This window comes from Ambystoma mexicanum, chromosome 7p (genome assembly GCF_040938575.1).
Source record: "Ambystoma mexicanum isolate Mex_15411 chromosome 7p, UKY_AmexF1_1, whole genome shotgun sequence".
Taxonomy (NCBI): Eukaryota; Metazoa; Chordata; class Amphibia; order Caudata; family Ambystomatidae; genus Ambystoma; species Ambystoma mexicanum.
In genome coordinates, this window is record NC_090939.1 from 480,511,655 (window position 1) to 480,533,408 (window position 21,754).

The 21,754-nt window shown below is 43.7% G+C and overlaps 1 protein-coding gene across 1 annotated transcript in view; it reads left to right on the forward strand.

Annotated features, from left to right (window-relative positions):
• Window positions 1-21,754, forward strand: part of LOC138526129 (amine oxidase [flavin-containing]-like) — a 569,128-nt gene that overhangs the window by 150,499 nt on the left and 396,875 nt on the right. The window contains exon 2 of the mRNA XM_069636504.1: window positions 16,611-16,705. Within this exon, the coding sequence (XP_069492605.1) occupies window positions 16,611-16,705 (95 nt within the window). The remainder of the gene's footprint in view (window positions 1-16,610; window positions 16,706-21,754) is intronic.

Here is a 21,754-nt window from a genome sequence, read left to right on the forward strand (position 1 = left end):
GATGAGAGTTTGCAGCACACGCTTTTTGCTCACTGTACCTTTCACAGATGGGAAATATCCATTTGCATATCAGTCTTTGTCCCGCCCACGTGGGCATTCCAGCACCGAAATGCTATGGCAATTCCTCTCTGAACAAGAGTACCAACAGCAACCCCATACAGGTGTTTCAGCCTTGTTGGGCCTCATCAGTGAGGTGAAGCTGTGCCTCTCTGAGACATGGACTCCCTGCTCACTGTGCTCAGAGAGGCACAGCTTCAACTCACTGATGAGGCCCAACAAGGCTGAAACACGTGTATGGGGTTGCTGTTGGTACTCTTGTTAAGAAGGTAATTGCCATAGCATTTCGGTGTTGGACTTTCCATTTGGGCGGGACAAAGACTGATATGCAAATTGATATTTCCCATCTGCGAAAGGTACAGTGAGCAAAAAGCAGATGGCTGCAAACTCTCAAAGTGGTTACAAACAACTGAACAGGTTATCATGCCGTGTTCTTTCGAGAGAGGGGCGCCTGCTACCTTTTTTGTAATCATACACTATGCAGTCTGTTATTCCACTCAGACCCCATAAATAAAGAAAGCTGTGAGCAAACATTTCCAGTACATTCCTAATCCCCCCGGTAAGCGTGATACATGCGCGGCAAAGCGGAAAAACTACAGGTCAGGCAGGTGTCTTGGGACATCCTAATTTATGATAAGCACCGTAAGGGAATGAGTCTTGATATGTTGTGTTGTTATGTTGATTTAGACCGTGCACTGCTACCACCTGAGGGCAGTCTCCAGGAGCGGAGGGTGGGGTATGTCAGTGAGGATAGGATGATAAGATAGGTTCAGAACCGGAGGAACTGGCATCTGTGTACTTTGTTTTGCATGTGATAGTTGGTTCGATTTGAGGCCCCATTATGGGTAGTACTCAGTTCCTCGGATGTGTGCTAGTGTTTGTGGGTATGTGGGTCATATGAGGTTAGAGTGGGGTATTAGTCTTGCTCACTCGTCAGTTGTATCCATAACGGGTCCAGATTGGCGGATGACTGTTCTGTGTTTTTTTTGTATTGTGTTTGTGTGCATTTGTGAAGTGTCGGTGGATTTATGGACGTTGTGCAAGGGTGTGTGCCTCTTGTGTTACTTCCAGAATCTCAGAGAGTTGGTTGGGTGCAAGGGTTAGATTAGTTCCCAATGTGTCTATGTGTAGTGTGGCTAGCTCCTACTCGTGTATATTGGTGTTGGTAATGTTGGAGGAGCTGGAAGGAATTCGTTAGTCATCAGTTAGTTTGACAGTGCCTCTAACTGCATCTTTGGTTGCCGCTCATTGGTGCCTTCCCACATTCTTGGTTGAGGTACCTTCTGCCAGCCCTGCCTCCTCTTCAGGCTTGGAGGCTGACTTCACCTATGGGCTTGAGGGTAGGAGTTGGTTATACCCAGTGTGTTCCTAGTTCCTCGGCTGGGATTATTCATGGCAGTTGTGTTTTGCCCTGTTGTGTGGTTGGCTGCTGAATTAGTGAAAAGCTGGTTTTATAATTAATTTGATATCCCAGCACTGAATGCCAATGGTCTCCCACGTTACCCCTTCATCCACACACTGTAGCACAAATATATACATCAGATATGTTCCCTGTGAGCACTCAGTGAGGTGAGCCTCAAAGTCACAGCCATTACTTACAGTTGAGCACATGACCGTTCAGCTCCCACATTGATACAAACATTAGAGTAAAAAGCAAATGTTGTTCAAAAGCCCTCAAAGTTATCTGAGAAATCAATAACGATTTAACCACAGAGGAGGAAAGGCAAACCACCTGACTGCCCTCCGTGAATGCTAAAATAGACCAATGAGAGACATGCATCCCAAATAGTCTGGTACATTCTAGAACAAAATAGCTATAATCCATGATAAATGAACCCCGCCTTCAGGGACACTTGTACCCGCGCCCTTTATAATAGAGTATAATACTGTGTATCAAGGAGGCTTTTCGTGCATCCTGGACCGAAATCATGGCCCTCACCTCACTGTGGCTGAAGAGACTCTCCATCTTGATTGTTTGGCACGTCGATTGGTCAAACAAGGTGACAGCATCACCTTGGCCTTCCTTTTCTGGAAGATGGAAGGGGAAATGCCACATAGATGCAGGCATTTAAATGGCACAAAATCAGTGCTTAATTTGTGGGGGTGTTTGCCAGGTCCCAGCACTCACGCTTTTATTTTTAGCCCAACACTTATTCGCTCAGACTTGAGTAGTCAGTCAGTAGTAGCCACGCAACAAGCAACAACCGTGTGCACTGCCACTCGACATCCTCGGCAGGCTCATTGAAATTCATGAGCCCGTTGACCCACGCTGGTGTGGCAGCGCTGGTTATCCATTCTCATAAATAGCAATGATTTATAAGGTAACAATGCTGGGCGCTGGCCATGCCCGCCCCATGCTGCAGTCAGCCTGTGTGACCTTAGTGCAGCTCTGCTAGTGTAATAACCAGCAGCAGTGCCACAGCCGGGCTGGTTGACAACAACAGGACAGCCAGTAGCACCACTATAGGGGCACTGCCAGGGAAAAAGGGCATTGCTGGGGGTGTACCTCTACTGAATGCCAACCTACACAAGAATATCTTGCTGCAGTGTTTAACAGGAGCTTCATCAGTTAAGTAATGATTTTGCCTGCATTTCTCCATTAATTTACCATAGGAGAGACCATGTGTGAGCACGTGTGCTCTCTTTTCTGTGGCTAGACAGTCAATAGGTTCCACTTGCCACCTATAGAATTATAGAAAAATGTTCACAATGATATTATGTTTAAGGAAGCCCCAAACATGCCTCATTTCAAGACACAACTAAAATGTTATGATGTTGATTGATGTTTTTCAGTGGCATAGCTGGCATAGTCGGTGCATACATCAACCCCATTGAACAAGCGCGATTCATTGTTTTAACCCCAAATATCTTGACACTGATGATGACTGTGGGGAGCAGCTATGAGTAATGGCTAAAGTGGTAGAGAGCTACGCCTCCAAAGGGCCACCGGCGTGATAGAACATATTTGGGCCCTAGCCCTTATTTCTATACACATTAAGTGCATAGCTTCTCAAAAGCTAAGCTTCATACATGGATTTATAAAAGAAACGTACATTAATCCCGCCGGCCAGTACCACTATCCTCATGCCATATATTGACAATGGCCCTCATTATGAGTGTGGCGGAAAGGCAACAACGGTGCCGCTAGTGCTACCGGCGCCGTTGTTACCTCTCCAACACACTACGAGTTCTGCTCCCGGGTGCCGGACTGCACACCTGGTCTGACCAGGCGTGCATACCAGTACCCGTGAGCAGAACTCATGATTGCACCGGCACCGTTATTAACGGTGCCGGTGCAACCATGCTCCTGACCCCCATTCTTCCCTATGGGGCAGAATGGGGATCGGGATGCCGGCCATAACGGCACCCGCGAATGGGCAATTACCGGGTCCGCCAAACTCAGCATGACCCGGTTATTGCCCATTCATGGGTGCCGGAAGAAAAACAACTCCGGTGGCAACCGTGCCCTTAATGAGGGCATGGCTACTGCCAGAGTTATAGTGAGGGCCAATGTGAAGGTCTAACTAATGCCTGTTTGGGTACAGACATTCTACAACCCTGGACGTGCACAGTAATACCTTTCACTGTCCATTAGCACAGGAACCCTAGTTAGGTGTCAAACAAACACAGCTGTGAAATACACAGACTATTATCTACACTCACATGTGGCTGTGCCTCGAAGTATCGAAGTATATAGCTCTAATGACCTCGTAAGGGTCTTTCTGGTCTTAATTTTATTCCACAGGCTGAAGTGACATCTTGCTCTGGAAGAACTCACTTCTCCGAAATAGACCTTTTTTTCTACCAGTACCTACTGGACATTGGCTTGTAAAATGTAGGTGTGCAGAGGTTTTTGAGGGTCAGTTATTGGAGATTGTTTAGCTATGGTGTCCTATGCTATTGTTTTTTTACATTATGAGAATATCTCTTTAGAGTTCCCAGATATGCTCTTAGACTGGTAGATAGGTCTATGCAAAGACATAGGATAAGACTACAAGCAAACAACAGACTGTTTTACAGTTCATCACTTCATCAAGGGTATCAAATAGCCCATGTTCAGTCACTTTTGAGGAATAAATGTAGAACAAATGTAATTACCACATTTCTGATGAATTTCCTGCTGCCCCAGGGCATATATTGTGGTCACGAAAACATCATTAAAGGGTGACAAATGTGAATACGGGAAGACAGAGGGAGAAATGGTGCAAAGAAAAGTGGGACTGGATGCGTGGTGGAGTTTGGGGGATCCACTTATATAAAGCAGGCTATTAAAAAAAAAGCAGTTTGGCAAAAAATTGCCATATCGGCCAATTCCTCAAAGGTAGAAATTCAAACTTATGACATTGAACTGAAAAGCCCCTACCCTAATTAGAAGACTGTTGCAGTTGACTTTGATGGCTTCTTTGCGGTGATGTTCTAAGATCCTTGTGGCACCCCAAATACATGATAGAAGGATACAGCTAAATAGCAAAGGGCATCACCAAAACTGGCAAACTCCTTGCGAGTGAAATGTCATGTAGTAGCTGTTGGCTGATGCAGTGACAGTGTCGGCGATTGATGACATGAGGCTGTCCCAGTTGAGCCCGCCTGCCGGGTCCCTATGACCTCTTTTCCCCTCTAAATCTGGCCCCTGCTGAAAATGAGTGTTATACATCTGGAAGTCTGCACAGCTGCCTGATGAACACATCAGTGTGAAAATGGTTATGAAGCCTGTCCATCCCGGGAGAATTTACACGTCTCCTCCGTGTAGCCGGTTACTAGGCTCCCTTCATACTCACTTGTGTTGCATTCCTAATATCTTAGTGGATCAACTATATTTATATGTTGATTTCGTTTCCCACTTAACAAAGTTGATCAACTTCCTTAATGGTATTCATTGTAAATTAGTGCGACCCTTCGATAGTCTTTTCTTTCCCTTAAATTTGACATTATACTGTAGAAAACACCATACATGTGTTTTGAGTTTACTCTGTTTTCTGATGATTTATGCATATTTGCCTATCATGTTTCTATAAAGACTTCTTATGCATTGTCAGGTTGACTGGTCAGTTCATTTGATGCTTAAGTCAGAATTATTAGGCAGAGAGTACAAACTTCTTGAAAGATGACTATGCAGAAAACATTGTATGTTGGTGCAAAACAAAACATGAGTTGGGTGATGCAGTGTATTGGTCACATGTTAAACTGCATGTGGAACCAGGTAACCTGGGGTCAATGCATGACTTCACCACTTGGCCAAATCATGTGAGCCTGTTCAAACCACTTCACATCACTGCGCCGTATGTTCCTTAACTGCCTAAAAATGAGAGCACCGTGAAGGGATTCAGTTCAGGGTGCATCATGGAAAAAGCATCACTTGTGCGTTGTTTAGTAGACTGTTGTGCTGCTTCATAAATGATCAGATTGTTGCTTCCTTTTAGATTTCCTCTCTTCAGCAGTGCGTTGCTTCCTTTTAGATTTCCTCTCTTCAGCAGTGCGTTCCATAACTATGTACCTGCCTCTTCCGTTACATTAGTGATCTCACATATGCAAATCAGTTTTGTCCTCACCCCGGAGGTGAACGACCTTCTCAAACTACTAGACCACATTCACACTGGGCTTCACTATGATCAATCCCAGACCTGTCTCAGATGTATCAAGTCTCCACTGTCGGGAACTGCTTGTGTCAATAGACTCAGGTCTCGCGTCTTGGTATACAGTACCTATCCCTCTTATAGAGAGTCAACAAAAAGAAGTGAACATTTACTGGTTGTTAATGCTTCAACTAATGCTAATGTTGTCAGGGTCAGCCGCTTCTCCAAGCAACAAGTTGGGGGTAGATCTCTCTCCGCAGCAGGGGCCTCCCTCTGGAGCAGCCTTCCTGCCTCCCTGAAAATTGAGGAGAACCATCTCCGGTTCCGGAAGCACCTCAAAACCTTCCTCTTTGTCTCCGCTTTCTCTCCCTCTCTCCCCTGCTAAAATCACTGAAACCTGCACTGAATCTGCAACTGGGCCACTCACCGATCTCGGTCCTTGGCCCAGCCACTCTTCCCTGCACTGCTACGGGACTGTCTCTGTATCCTACAGCCCCTTCTCCCAGCACTTACCTTGCACTTGCCACCAGCTGGCCCTATTATTTATCTTGTATTCTACTAACCATGTACTGCACTTTCCCCTCTCGCCTTCCCCTTGCACTTTTCCCAGTCCCCCTACCCTTGCACGATCTGAATGACACCTGGCCTAGTAGGATCCTTGTCTGTCTCCCCTTGTCCCCCCCGCCTCATCGCGCCTTGAAACACTTGTGTATAGGCGCGTTACAAATGCCATATCATATCATATCATATCATACCCACTGGGAATTTCCCTAGATAGCATTCTGTTCAATCATTTATTTCTGGAATGTGCCATCATTAAAGTGGACGAACCATAAGCACATGAGTCGCGGGCAGAATCCAGCCCAAAACTATTGGACACATCCCATCGGCTTAGTTAGCCTGAAGGAACGGTCAATGAAAATGTTATGTATCCAAGATCTCTATGGCATGCTTGTGCTAAGCCATGTAACTGTTTCTTCAATACCGCACATTCTGCCATTAGTCTGGCCTCTTGGTGCTAGGGTTATTGGGGAGAGAGGCAAGCTGGAAAACTTGCCTTGTTGATGCCTGATGCGGGCAGATCAGTAGCACCCATGTTCTGTATGCTAGTAAGAGTATAGGTGAATTGAATCAGGACAGGATAGATTTGTGTTATTTATACTGCGCACTATCACCACCGTAGTGGTCCCCTGGTGGATCTGAAAGAAAGGGGGGAAAGGTTAGGGGGCGTTAGCAGGACAAAGTTTGGAGAAAGAGCAAGAGAGCAGTGATGTGCTGTTGGCAGCTTCAGTTCGGTTAACACCGTTCGCTGCGCTTTTTGGTGTGGTATCTGGTCGGATTCCGTCGTGTGCTGTTGTGTAGGGCTCTGTGTGGTGTAGGTATATATGTAAGTATATATGTACGTGGACACCTCAGAGTCTCTCTTTTGTAGGCCCTTCACTGACAATTTTAAATCATATTAAGTAATTTAGTGAAATGAGTAAACTGATACATCGCGCTTTATGCAAAGTGCACTGTGCTTAGTGTTCCTAGTGATGCATGTGCAATATAACACAAATATATCTCTGTTGAAAAGCGACTAAAACAGAATCTTCAGAGAGTTAATCCACATTAATAAGGATAGATTTCGTTTCCATATATCCATAAATCAGCAATTGTCATTTGCATGAAGCTTGAGTAATATCAAAACCACCCTAACTGTGTGGAGTGCTGGAGGCCAGCAACCTTTCCATATATATCTATACATTAATTCATGAATAAACGAATACAAGGTACAGACCTTTGACTACCGAGCCGAGGAATGCCACTATGGATTAACACTCATGGTTGCTCATTGTTACTACACACAATTGCGGTGCGTCAAGAAGCATTTCCTTATAGACCACCAGACCAACACAGGTGCTGCTTGGGAGGAAAGAATCAGTCATGCGCTCAGAGAATGGCCCCTTGTGAGGTCCGTGGATCTAATTAGAGGAATTCACGACCTCTGAACCCGCCCATCCAGGACAGGATGAAAGAAGAAGCAGCACACAATAAAGCAACATTGCACGACACAAACTAATGCAGTGGGCAGTGGAAACAGTTCCCTATTTCCTTCTGAAGCGAAGTTGCATAAGCAGATGCAGGGAAAAGAACGCACTGCAAAACCAGCAGCTGAGACTAAATCAGAAGGCGGCCTTCCATAGTTCACATTGTCATTGTTTGTGGTGCTTATTCTCACGGCCTCAGGTGGATACTCCCAGGTAAACAAAGTCTCGGCGTCATGACAGACCCGAGGGAGGAAAGCAGGTGGGGTGGAGTAAGCAGCCTTCCTGTACCAGACGGCGTCAGTCCAAAGGGACATTTTCATTCCCCAGTGTCTGCTAAACTTTCCAAATGGCAGTCCACAGCGTCTTTTCCAATCACCCTCCCCGCACCGTCCCCCACTGGTCATATGAAGGGATACGTCAGTTCCTCTGCATCCCAGCGCGAGGATGGCGCTACTCCGAACAGAGCGTGTATGCACAGTTGCCCAGAATCCATTACTATTCTTTCTCGGTGGAGACAACATAAGGGCGGAAAGACAGCGCTCACAATATCAAAAGATACGGAGTGCATAGTTGTCAATTGAGCACATGCCACCCGAATCACATTTGTGCACTCCTTCGGGTAACAGCACTCACCAATGCTGGGCATGTAGTTTTCACCTTTCCATTATCATTATAGATTTTAAAGTCGTAACATGGTCAAATGCAGTTGGCTAAAAATATAGGACTGGGTAAAAGTGATCCTGATGGCATGGGGCCAGTTGGCAACCATACACATTTGAGCCAATTTTTCTGGTGCACGATGGGTTGGGAAAAGTGCCCATGGGAATCTGTGACTTCATCATCCTGCATGAGGTCCCCGGATGCAAAAGGGGGATTTGCAGGGGGGCGGACTGGCTATGGGCACAAGGCACGCGCGTGCGCGCGCGCGCACACACACACACACACACACTCTCTCTCTCTCTCTCTCTTTCTCTCTTTCTTTCTTTCTTTCTTTCTTTCTTTCTTTCTTTCTTTCTTTCTTTCTTTCTTTCTTTCTTTCTCCCTCTCCTCTTCCTCCCACTCCCTTTCTCTTTCTCTGTAACACAATGACTACTTGTATACAGGGATGTTTAGTGGCCTAACCGTCTACTTAGCCCTGCACGAATACTAAACCAGCAGTGATGTAAAACAGGAACAGGCGGACAGGTACACCTTTTCGCGCTGTGAAGCACTTGGGTATAGGCGCTTTATAAATGCCATATCATATCATACCCTTCACCTTGTTTGATAATGTGGGTCTAGGGGCACACTATGCTCTCAGAAGGGGTGAGAGGTGATAACAGTGACAACTCAAGTAGCAACAGTACAAAGACTCCAAAATAAAGGGAATGCCCAATCAAGGTCCCTATAAAACTACAGACTACTAATTGAAGAAACAACATGTTTAAAAAACTATATAAACACTGGTAAATAAAAACACGAATGTAAGAGAGAATAAAAAACATGCAGCTAGTAATATATATATATTTATTTATTTCATTTATAAAGCGTACAACAACCCAGAGGTACTGGTTACTTTATCTCAGCAATGTCCCTGTTAAAAAAGATATGCTTGAATAAGAACGTGGAAAAGGGAGCTTACAAGCCACTAGAGTCCCAGAAAGTGAACCTGAGAGACAGGGCTTCTTAACAGTACCTCACAGCCTTTAGGAGGCTTGACAGGAACGATACCGGCTTCTTGGTGTTTTGGCTGTAGTCAAGCCAATGTTGAGACAGTGCAAGGTGATGCGATCACACTGGTGATCAACATCGAATCAGATGTTTAGGTCGAGACAGTGTTCGAGTCAGCGAGTCAATGTCTTCCAATGTTTCAAGTAAAGGTCAGATGGGTTCTTCTGGTTCAAGTCAGTGTTTGCAATGGCGAGTTCAGTGATGTCCAGCAGATCAAGTCAGTGTTCGAGGTGGTTTCTGCCTCGAAGGTTGAGCCTGTGGTTTAGGTCGCTCCATACATCCTGCAGTGATGGGTTGAGCTGCCATCTGGATAGCTTGAAGAGCAGCAAGCGGTTCAAAGATGCCTTGGAGTGGCAAAAGCATCACTGTTGCCCCTGTGGCAGCTCAAATGCTTTGAGAGTGGTTGAAACGGTATCCAGTGTCGAAATATGGACATTTAGGTTGCTGGGAGATTGAATCTAGGGGCTCCAGGCCTAAGGTGACGAATACTTGCGCTGCACTCCCAGTCAGAGATTGGCTGGCATCAGAAGGGGTTCATTCAAATTCAGTGTGGAGGCCTAGTTTTAGTGCAGCTGGCAGAGTGCCCGGACTTGGTCCACTGCAGGTCACCCGATTGTGCCCTGGGGATGGCTAGGGAGCAGAGCTACCTTGCATGCCATCTGTGGGAGACCCCTCCCTTATAAAGCCAAACTGTCCAGGGGATTGGTCATTGGTCATTGGATTAATGGATGGAAATATCCACCATTCTCTTTATCTGCACTCCCAATTTCCCGCTCTACCGTTGCAGTTGCTAGATTCCCCGGGTCTTGCTTACTCACCAGTCATTATGTAAACCATCCTGTCATATACCACAATTCTCATCTTAACCTTAGTATGCATCTCACCTCAATTCCCTTTCCAACCCCCAAGCCTCACTGATCAGAGCCATTGTTCTACGCAACTGGACTTTTTTGACTCTGATTAATGTTACAAGGGTCTTAACAACTGGTGAAAGGAAATTCTACAAGGTTCTTCTGGGTCAGGTAAGAAAGATAGATCCAAAAAACAGTATCGTAAGTTACTTTGTGTCTTAAAATCTACGGACTTCTTGTTCATTGAACCCCCTGAAGGTCCCTAACTCCCATGTCTCTGCTGTACATTGTACTTTCTTGTGTACAACCCAACTGATTAGAAAATATAAAGAAGAACTGAGAGCAGCAGACATTGAAATAGACGTGGACCTGCAGGAGAAAGATCCTTGTGCTGAAACTGAGGACATGGACACACCAGTCCCTGCGGTAAATGAGCTTAAGTCCGGGGGAGGGGTTAACCCTGTCCTGGCTGAAATACAGCAGGTACTTAAGTCATTGTTGGAATTTCTGCCGCAACTGATACAGAACCATTGAAGCTTTTCATTAGTCACATGGAACTGCCGTGGCTTTGCACGGTGGTCAGTCAAAATCTCCCCAAAAAATTTTCGAATGCCAAAAATGTCAAAAAAAAAATCTCGAAAAAAAAAGTCGAATTACTCTTTTTTAATTATATATTAATTTTGGGGTCCGGGATTAAAAAAAATGGGTAAAAAAAAGGGGGGAGTTGGGGAGGAGTTGGGGGGGAACCCCCCCATTTCGAATAAAAAACGGCATAAAAAAAAATGCGACCTTTTTTTTCTAGATTTTGACTTTCGAGATTTTGAATTTCGACTTTTTCACTATAAAAAGCTTTGCACACCTCTTGAGATCACAGGGTTCTGTAGCCTTATTGTCACAACATAGCTGCATATGCCTCCAAGAAACATGGTCACTAGATCCTCTGCTGCTAGATGGTTTTGTCATACATCTATCACTGGCTAACCGGGGTAACAAGGGCCGCCCCTATGGAGGATTACTCACGGTGGTAGTGAACACGGTTATGTCCAGAAAGATCCAGTGTAAAGCTGAGGAAAACCTTATAGCGGTTGAGGTGGATTACAATGATGAAAGTGGCCCAGGGAGGTTCCTTCTGATTAATCTTTACAACCCCCCGGGAGCGGTAGCAAGAGACAAGTTACAAGAGGCAATACAGGATTTGTTGTCATCTTGGTCATCGAGACCTGGCATTTTAGCTGTGGCAGTCTTGGGGGATTTTAATTGTCATATGACTGACGAGGTATTAATATCCCTCTTTCCCGATCTAAATGCAAGATGCCTAATGACCCACAGAAAGAGAGATAGCGAGGGGTTAGGATGGTTGCAATTGTTTGATTCCTGGGATCTTATGATGATAAATGGCCGTACACTGGGAGATCGACCTGGGAAACACACTTGGTCCAACGGACCCTCATTTAGCACCCTAGACTATATATTCATGTCCCCCGAGATGTTGACTAGAGTGGTTGATATGAGAGTGACACCCAATAAGTGGAGCGACCATGCGTCCCTGCATTGCACACTTTGCTTCCCTCCCCCGCCCCCCTGTATTTTGAATATTGGTAACATCCAAAGCAATCCCACAGGCTCAAGAATTGTGTGGTCCGAGACGAACATATGAGCAGCCACGGAAGCTCTTAAAAGTGATGCTTTTGATGGCTTCTTTGACTTCAATCATATGTCAGTGAATGACATAGAAGATTGGATATTAAGATTCTCTGGCCATCATGCTACGGTTAAAAAGGGACATATGGTAAAAACGGGGGGTACTATACTCCCCTTTAATAGGGAAATTAGGGATGCCAAGAGAGGGTTAAGATCTGAAATTCGAGGCCTGAAGTCTTTGTACTCTCTTGGAGCCCTGTACTGCGAGAAAGTAAGAAAGGCTAAAAACAGATATAGATCTACTATAAAGAGCATTCAGGCAGCCGAGAGGAATAATAGAAACCAAAGGCTCATACAGACAATCTGCTCTAGAAATTCTCGTAGTATTTGGTTACTCCTGAATGAGAACAGAGACAAGGTAAAAAGCTCCTTAGTCAACCCCATCGGTGAGGAGGCTTGGGGACAATTCCTATTGGGTCGTAACTCAGGGGACGAGGAACCTGCTCATAGTTTTGCACAGAAGGCCCCTATACATCCGCCTTTTGACGTTTCAGTGGAGGCAATTTTGAATAAAATAATTGCCCTTAATTCTTCCAGCCTAACGGGCTGGCTAATGTAGTGATCAGGAATCACCCAGTATTCTGGGCAGACTTGTTTTCTCTACTGTTCAATAAGATTTTAGCACAGGGTATTATCCCTAGAACTTGGCAAACAGCTATTCTGATTCCGGTCTTTAAAAAGGGTTGCCGGACTGACCCCTCCAACTATAGGCTTTTATCCATGTTGGATATTACAGGCAAACTTTTTGCATTGTTACTTCTTAGTGAGATGCAGAAATGGGTAGATAAGAATAAAATACTCAGCAAATTCCAATGTGGCTTCAGGCAGGATTTTTCCACCTCGCATAATCTTTTGGTCATGGATATCCTACGAACACGGGCACTTAGTAAGGGGCAGCCCCCGCTCTATGCCCTTTATATAGACTTCAAGGCTGCCTTTGATTCCATCCCTCGAGCTAGACTTTGGAACAAGCTCGAAAAATTGGGATGCCCATCAGGCCTCTTATACTACCTAAGGCTGCTACACCAAAAGACTTCTGTATGCCTTAGACTAAATCATGAAGGCAATATGACGAGAAAGGTGACCCAGAACAGGGGGGTAAAGCAGGGCTGTGTTACAGCACCCCTCATTTACAACCTGTATGTGTACGATATCCCTGAAGTGCTGGCAGAGGCCGACAACTGCCCTCCTAAAATCGCTGAAGCTCCCTGTGCTGTACTCGCATATGCGGATGATCTGGTTGTTTTTGATAATACCATAGGGGGACTTAGGCGTTCTGCATCTAGACTATGGAACTCTGCAAGGATAAATGGACTGACAATTAATGGAGAGAAGACACAGGTGCTTAGATTTACTAGGAAAAGAGCATCTCGAGTGAAATTGATGGTACACAATAAAAACATACTTTATGCTCCATCATATCGTTATTTAGGAGTTGAAATAGACCCCCTTGGCGATTACCCTCTGTGTAGACAGGGACGCATTACTAGGGCAACGCAAGTCACCGCATTAATTTCTTCCTTCACTAATAAGCAGGGTGGTTTTACCCTCTGGGGGACTCCCCATTTATACATTCAAGTGCTTGCCCCCATGATCATCTACGGCCTTGAGTCTTTGCTCTCATTCGATCTGGCATGGCTACAAGTGATGGAGGGCAAGTTCTGGCGACGTATTCTGGGGTTATCACCGGGTGTCCCGATGGCCCTGATTAGGCTCAAATTGGGCCTGCCATCCCTGAAAGCGATGGTATTAAAAAGGAGACCAGGGTTATATCTTAAGATGATTGGCGGCTTTGCTAATCCCCTATTGACTGTGATCCACCAGGAGGTGATTAAAAAACATACCACCTCACCCTTACAGAAAGCCATGACAAAATTCTTTATAGATATTGGCTGGACTCACAGAGGGGGAATTGTTACCAAGGAAATACTAAATGCAATCGGAAAAAAAGTGGACCTCTGGGATTGGTTGGAAAACTTCTCTCATTTGAGCAGCCTTAATAGCTACCATTTTGTGAAATACAGATTGTATGATTTCATGAAACCTCAACCCTATATCCATCTCTGTCCCACTAGAAGGCTTAGGCGTTTTATTATTCTGTTCAGATTGGAACAATTGCCAACCATGTATAATGTGGGTCCCAGGGAGAATATCCCAATTAAAGAACGTGTATGCCGTTTATGTAAATCCCCAGAATGTCTAGAGACAGCCAGACACCTTTTAACGCAATGCCAGTCTGTTAAGGAGACAATCTTGCACTATTTGGGTGAATTTGTGCATGATCCTCTTAGCATTTGTGAAACCGCCTTTTGGCTCTATTGCACCAACACCCGCAACATGCACTTACTCATTGCTTTGTTTAACGTCTGGCAGCAAATTGAATCAAGCCTGGCACTTTGATTTGAATTTTCTCAGTACTGGGGAAGGCAAGAAAAGATTAGGTCATTTGGTTTAGGAAGAGGGCTTGCATCACTCATTCCTCTTATTTCTTTTTTGTTGAAGACTTAAGCGGTTTCGGGTTAAGATGATGATGTATTATTTGTGCTGCTAATTGTTTAGTATCATGAGAAAAGAAATATTTCACATAAATCCCAAAGGGAAATGTTTAATTCTTTTTTATTACTATTTTTATATATGCTGATGATTTATTGTTTTATTCTTGATTTCATGATTTCATGATTTGATTTTATATGTGCAATTTGTAATATGTGTAAAGTTTGAATTTATTTTCAACCTGTATCACATTAAAGAATTATTATTAGTATCGTAAGAGATTTGTCAAAATATATTATTAAAATGAGAACAGTGAATTAAGGAAGTCCTAGCAATTGAAAGTGACACATATCACATGGAAAATAACTAAAGCTCTTAAGTTTGGAGGGTGAATTATACTTTATTTCTTTCCTCGGTGCAAAGCCATTAAGAACAAAGACAATTCAGTAAATATTATACGATCAATTCATCAAAGAGTATAACAATTAGAAAATAAATAAAAACATAAAAATATGTCAACATATACAGAGGGTGAATTATGAAAATGAGGAGAAAAGCAGTGGTACATGTCACACCAAACCTATCAACACGAAAGTGCTTTCCAAGTCATTTGGGCAAACACTTTTGAACTGTATGACTGCATATTGTTTTATTATAATTATAGCAGACTTTGATTACGCTGAAGTCTTCTGAGTTTGTTCTGGTATTTGCTATGATAACTGAGAAATCTACTCAATCAGAGGGCACTAGGTGCGGTTTTGAGGGTGGAATTGTGAATCTCATAGATTGCTTAGTGTTGCTAAAACAGTAAATAAAGATTTTAAAAGCATTCTAAGTAAGAATAAGAACATACGTGCAGTACAATAGGACTGCAGAATCTGGATGACAAGAGGCATTAGGCAGTGGGCACAGTCACTGGCCCTCTTACTCCCACTCCTCACCTTCTCTGACCTCTGAGTGGGCTAAGCTGGAGTCCTCCAAATGAGGTTAAGGGCTGATCTGTGTGCCACTGATAACAATCCAGAGATGTTCAATATATGCACCACATATTTAGGACCTGACCAGAACACAATGCGGGTCCTTAAAACATAAACAGGGCCTTCATTATGTAGAAAGATCAAGAGAGCAGGGCACGTGGTCTGGAATCTGCTGATGTAAGCAGTCCGACAGTCTAACGCCACCTGATCAGGGGCAATACATTGCAGAGTACAGGCCTTAGATGGTCCACCCTCGACAATGTCACAGATATCATTTCTACTAAGAGGGTACAAGTGAAACAATATACAATGCGCCCATGAACCTCATGAGTGTTGATCTACTGGTCTCCTGCAGTGCAGCCAGGGGTCAGAAATGAGCCTTGTTCACATTGCTCCTTCCTGGGTCCTCCTCGTCCTACGAGTCGTATCGGAAGGCTGCGCATAATGTGTTGCATATGCATGTGAATCCCTGTGCAAATCAGAGAAGCACAATCCCACTGTGGCCGGACCTCTTCCTGTGCAAATGGAAGACATCCTGACTGCACTTGCATAGTGAAAATTCTACGCGTGCACAGCTAGATTGTTTAAACACAGTTGAGCTCTGTGAACCTGGTATTCACCAACTTTGCCTTTTTTAAGTTTTATATTGGAATACTTTTTGTAAATCATCACCCATTTTTCTTTTTCACACATTATTACATGCTGTGTTCTGTTTATGTTTCAAAAAAGGTAGCAGGCGATGCTCTCCAGAAAGAACACAAGATGATAACCTGTTCTGAGATGAGAGTTTGCAGCACACTCTTTTTGCTCACTGTACCATGTGTTCTGTTCATGCTTTGCAGAGGGTTGAGTACATGTGTAAGCTCCAATCAAAAGTAATAGAAATAGTATTGTTGCAAAGAGATCCTTAATGTAAGGAAACTTGGAGAAGGGCTGAGATCAATTCGCACATTAGTCAAAAATCTTCTCTATCAAAGACGTAATTCTGCATGATATATTACAAGTTTCTGTTATGTCTCAATATAGCCATATATAAACAAGGGGCATGTGAGAAAATGCCATCATGTAGAAATACAAGACATATCATAGGATACAATCCGTGTGATCTACACTGTAGCATGTTCCATGATTCAGATCCTTAGGTGTCCCCAGAACCTTTTAGAAAATGATTGAGAGTTTGACATTCTTAATAACATGTTTGTGTTTTATCCTTTTTAGGCTTGTCAGCAGCTAAATTGCTCGTGGAGTCTGGGCTGAATGTTGTGGTGCTGGAGGCTCGGGATAGGGTTGGAGGAAGGACATTTACTACCAGGGTAAGTGCAATTTACTAATAACACAAAGTAAATTGCCCCCTATAGTTACAGTGAATCCTTGATACTTTCTTTGCCTTCGTTCAATTTTTTGTAGTTGCATACTCCATGGCGCAAAATGACTTGAAGATTAATTGCAATACCACGTATATAAAAAGACAGAGCAGCATTAAAAATGCTATTGCATGACCCTGGCCTTCCAGGCACTATACATTTAATTCTAGAGTCCACAATAATCACTCCATAATGAGGCCTTTTGTTTGTGGACCATTTCGAGAAGATGTCCTGGGAGGCTTCACAGGAACCAGAACTCGGCTTCAGCTCTCCGATTGCTGTAATCTCTCTGGCTAACACCAAGACATGGGGTCAGAGAAAACACTTGCTCCATTTTCACCCTATTTCAGGCATCAGTTGTTTGATTGATCAATCTTTCTGTTACCTGCAGATTCTGTGTAACACCTCATCTGTGTTCTCTGATGCTAGTATACAAAAACAAGGGACAGATCATTGTGAGGTTGCGTTGATGGGGGTACTTGAGCTGGGCAATACTTGTGTCCAGAGCTGTACCTGAAAGCTGCAGGGATGTGAAGCCTTCAAAAGTGGTGGTTGACTACCAGCAATGTAGCTTGCCTGTGGTCGATCAGTGCTGATGAGAGCAAGCACGGCAATGGGAAGGGTGGCAGGGGTTGAAAGAGGAGACATCCCAATGATCAAGTGGCACAGCGAGTAGAGCGCTCGACTTTGACATCCGTGCAGAGCTTGCTAACGCAGGTTCCAATCCTCAGCCTTTCATCCTTCCGAGGTCAATAAATGAGCACCACACACCGTGGGTAATAATAAGCAGCACTCAGATACCTGAGGGTTCGTAGCGCTATATAAATGCCAAATTATGTGCAACCAGGACTGGAACAAGTGGGTCCAGGATACTATTTCCAGTGCTGTCATTGGGCCTCATTACGAGGTATGCCGGTAGCCATGCTGCTATTGGCGGCATGGCTGCCGGCAAAACCGCATCCGTGTCCGTGTCCTCGGAATGAGGACTTACCGGACCATTCCGAGTTCGGATGGCCCGGTAATTCCTCACTCGAGGACATGGACACGGTTCATCCCCATTCCCATTTCAGCTCCCATAGGGCTGAATGGGAATGGGAGAGGGAGTAAACAACGGGCCATTACGAGATGGCCCGTTGTCTGCTCCCTCTTCCCCTCGCGGGACCCGGTATGCACGCCTGGTTTTCCCAGGGACCTCGTAATGTGGTGGAACGGGTTGAACGGCGCCGCAGCCTTTTACGGCGCCGTTTAACCCGTTCCACCAGGGTCGTAATGAGGCAGTGTTGTTACCAGAGGAGCTGTTTTAGAACCACATTCCTAGGACAGAGTGGCAGTCATCTTCCATGTTTCAAGCAATGAACCCTGTTCATACCGGTGGCTGAGGTCTTAGAGAGACCGTTGCTAGAGTGTGGGTGGTAGAACTCCACCTGTGGGGAGTGAGGAGGCTTTGGGCTGGTACAGTGGGCTGTCTCACATAATAGTCCCATACAAATCCAAGAATAATGATCTGAAGAATGTAAGACATACAATGGATAGTTAAAGAAAGGGAGGGATAAGAGAAAACCAATTGAAATGGTCACTTTAACCAGCACTAAGCCTGTCCTTATTGATTTACCAATCACTTTATTAAGAACTTTATTTTACACACATTAATGCATTGTAAGATTGTAAAACAAATTACCTCAAACTATTGTAAGGAGAGGGAAAGTAGTGACTAATATCTTTCTATTTTGGATGAAAATAAGGTTTGACCAATTTACAAACCTATAAGAAACCACAATGCAAGATTTAAAATCCAACCATTTATCTACTCATGGCTTGACTTGCAGAGCACCACTGCTGGCATTAGGAGAGCAGCTATAGGCAATATGCCAGGAAAGGATAGTGCCAGTAATATGGCTTGGGAATTGTGTGAGCCACAGGCAAAGCAGCCTTTTGACAAGCACTCAACGTGTTCTTGGGCTGTAGCGGGGCTTTAAAAGAAATTGAGACTAGTCTCTAAGGGATATCTCTAAATATCAGAACCCGATCCTAGTAGTGATATGAGTCTTGAATCTTTGCTCGCACAGAGTTGAAGAGAACCAGTTGGAAAAAACAGGGCTGCTGATCTGTGCAGTGTAGCCTACCCTTTTCAGTAGTGGAAGCATAGTCTTATAATAGAGACAGAAGAACATCTGAGCCTCCTTTCCATCTGACAATAACTGCATCAGTGTTTAAAAGGCCAAAACAAAATCGCCTTGGCATAAATCTGCACTTAAGACATATGCTCCAGTTCAAAAAAGTGTGAACACACTCGATTGGAGAAAATGGCAAATATGCCTTGGTCACGAGCTTAGGCTAATTATTTGACAGTTTTGCATTCTTGGGTATCCTCTAAGGAGACTGAAATCACTCAGATCGATGTAATCTATCAAGATCATTTTTGTTATGAGTAATCCATTGACGTTGTTTGCAATTAGATCGGTCTAAATATTTGGAGGTATTATTGCACTTACATTTGAAAATAATGTATAATGTTACCTATCTGTAGGCGGGGTGCTGGCAAATCATCTTCCATTATCTGACAAGAGTTTGCTGAAACTATCCCCATCAGATATCAGTAAGATATGATGATGCAAAAACAAGATTTTGCAGAATATTTGTTTTTTAAATCCCTATTGGATTTACGCTGATTTTATACATGAACCGTCACATAGCCCTAGTCACCTGTCTCACCTTTGTGACTTGTCTTGAAATGTGTCTAACTCATGATTGACTTTTGAAAAATCATATTGACCAAATATTGATAGTAACTACATTTGTCAAGGGCCAATTTGCCTGAGTGCAGTTGTTTATACTTGCCCATAATTCCTGCCCAAAAGCATAACTTTTGACCTGATAGGAATTACGTACTGTACCCTCTCTGGCATTATTAAAGTATAGACAGTCATTAATTTCATTAGTTGCCGTTCTTGTAATTGCACCAGTCTCATCATCATAATGAGCCATCTTCTGTTACCTAAGTGGAGGATGTCCGATGTAACCTCAGTTCGAATCCTAGTCAAAGAGTTGTTATGTGCGGAGACCAAAAGGGGGCAGTACACATCCCTAACTCACAGCCTTTCTTGAACTAGTAGAAGAGGAGAGTTCAGCCAACAACTCATATCTAACTTCAGCAGTATTACTAGGATGCAATTCCAACAATATCGACAACATACCCAGGGGAAGCCCATGTCAGTCAATATGGCCCAAGAATTTCTGTCATCAACATAGTCCACGAATAAAAATGATTTTATGCAAACTAAATGTAATGAGTACCCATAACAGTATGTATCATTTGAGACTCTAAAATTGAGGTTGTGTCCCTGTACACCTCTGCTTAGAAACTACCTGTAAATATAGTGGTTATTACACAAACCATTACTTTGAACAAGAGAATTCATTATCTGGTCACTGATGATCATGTCAAACAACTTTACTAAGCGGTTCATCAACAAAGCTGGCTGTAAAGAATCAGGACAGACTATCCCTTCTTTCATATGACAGTGATGACAGCTTCCATCTGCAGTCAAAACACAAGTAGATCTGATAGAAGTGAAAAATAAGAGTCACATGAGGGATCCAGGCCACAGGGTAATGATGCAAGATGTCCAAAGAGGCATCACCAAGGGTGCCATGTCTGAAATGCTTTCTACAGCACAGCATTTTTCGTCTGCACTATGGCTTCTGGCCCTGATTGAGAATGGCTCCTGCACTGAAAAGAAACTGTTGGGAATGGCATCAGGGGTGGCTAGGCATTTAGTGGCTATGATGTGGGGCAAGAGGAACCCTCCAACATTTCAATCCTGGCTAGAGTGCATGAGACGGTGTGAACTTAGGCAATCCAGATATGCTGCAACCATGCCAGCCACGAACTGCCCAATTAACTATTGGCCTGAATTTCAACAATATCAAGCTAATACCACCTACCGGACACTTTGACCGGCGGGGAGCCTAGGATGATGCATGCACATTGTAGGTGAAGAGGTTCATAACCCCTGCACACACGACATAAAGCCAACAGTGGCCTATTCTTTGTTAAGAGACAGTGATGATGCCATTTGTACTTTTATGAGAACCTGGGTAAGGTATATGTGCTGCTGCGAGACGAAAACAGTTGTATTAAGGTTTTTTCTTGTCTTTTTGCCTGTCTTTTTGCGTGGCAGTAAAGTTGTTTGTTGGTTGTATCTTGAAAATCAATAAATACAGTTTAAGAAAAACAAAGAGGCATCACCCAGCCTTGGACATTTATTGAAAGCTTGCCATTCCAGTGCAGTACATTTCTTTTCCATTCTAAAAGCCTCGTCCTTTACCCTTTTTAGGGAACCCTCACTTCTACGGCTTTGAAGATTGAGTGTTCTTTTATATTTTGCGCACTATTTACAAACACATTTGAAAAGTGAGCTATCCAAGTCTGAGAGGTCATAAGGCTTTGTAAAACATCTTTTTGTGGACTCTAGGACTGGACAAATAAGTTCATACAAAAAGTATCCAGGAGCTCCTTCTATTATTAGCTACTGATGTTGAAAGACGTTTTTCCCAAGCTACATCCTCAAATTAAGTCTTCCTTCTGTTTGTGTACCAACCTCGTACCAACCTTCTACCATTAATTAAGATCTGCTAATGTGGGTTGGATGTTAACACCTAGCAGAAGTAAAAGGCTCTTTACTGTGGGTTTTATCTATACAGTAAGACCAAATCTTTGGATGAAAATGTAGATAGATATTCTGGTTGAGTAGAAGAACACAAGAGTATTTTTGATGACGTGAAAACATTTGCAACTGAGCAAGGTGCCCAACATACAGGATGCAGATAGCAAATCGAGTCTGGGGAATGAAGATGTGGAAAATGGATCACTGATGTTTAACCTGGAAATCCAAGAAGCAATTAAGCAGATCCAAAGACTGACATTTGGATTGGGGGTGTATTATAAAAGTATCTGAAGCCTGATCTTGCTATATATATATATATATATATATATAT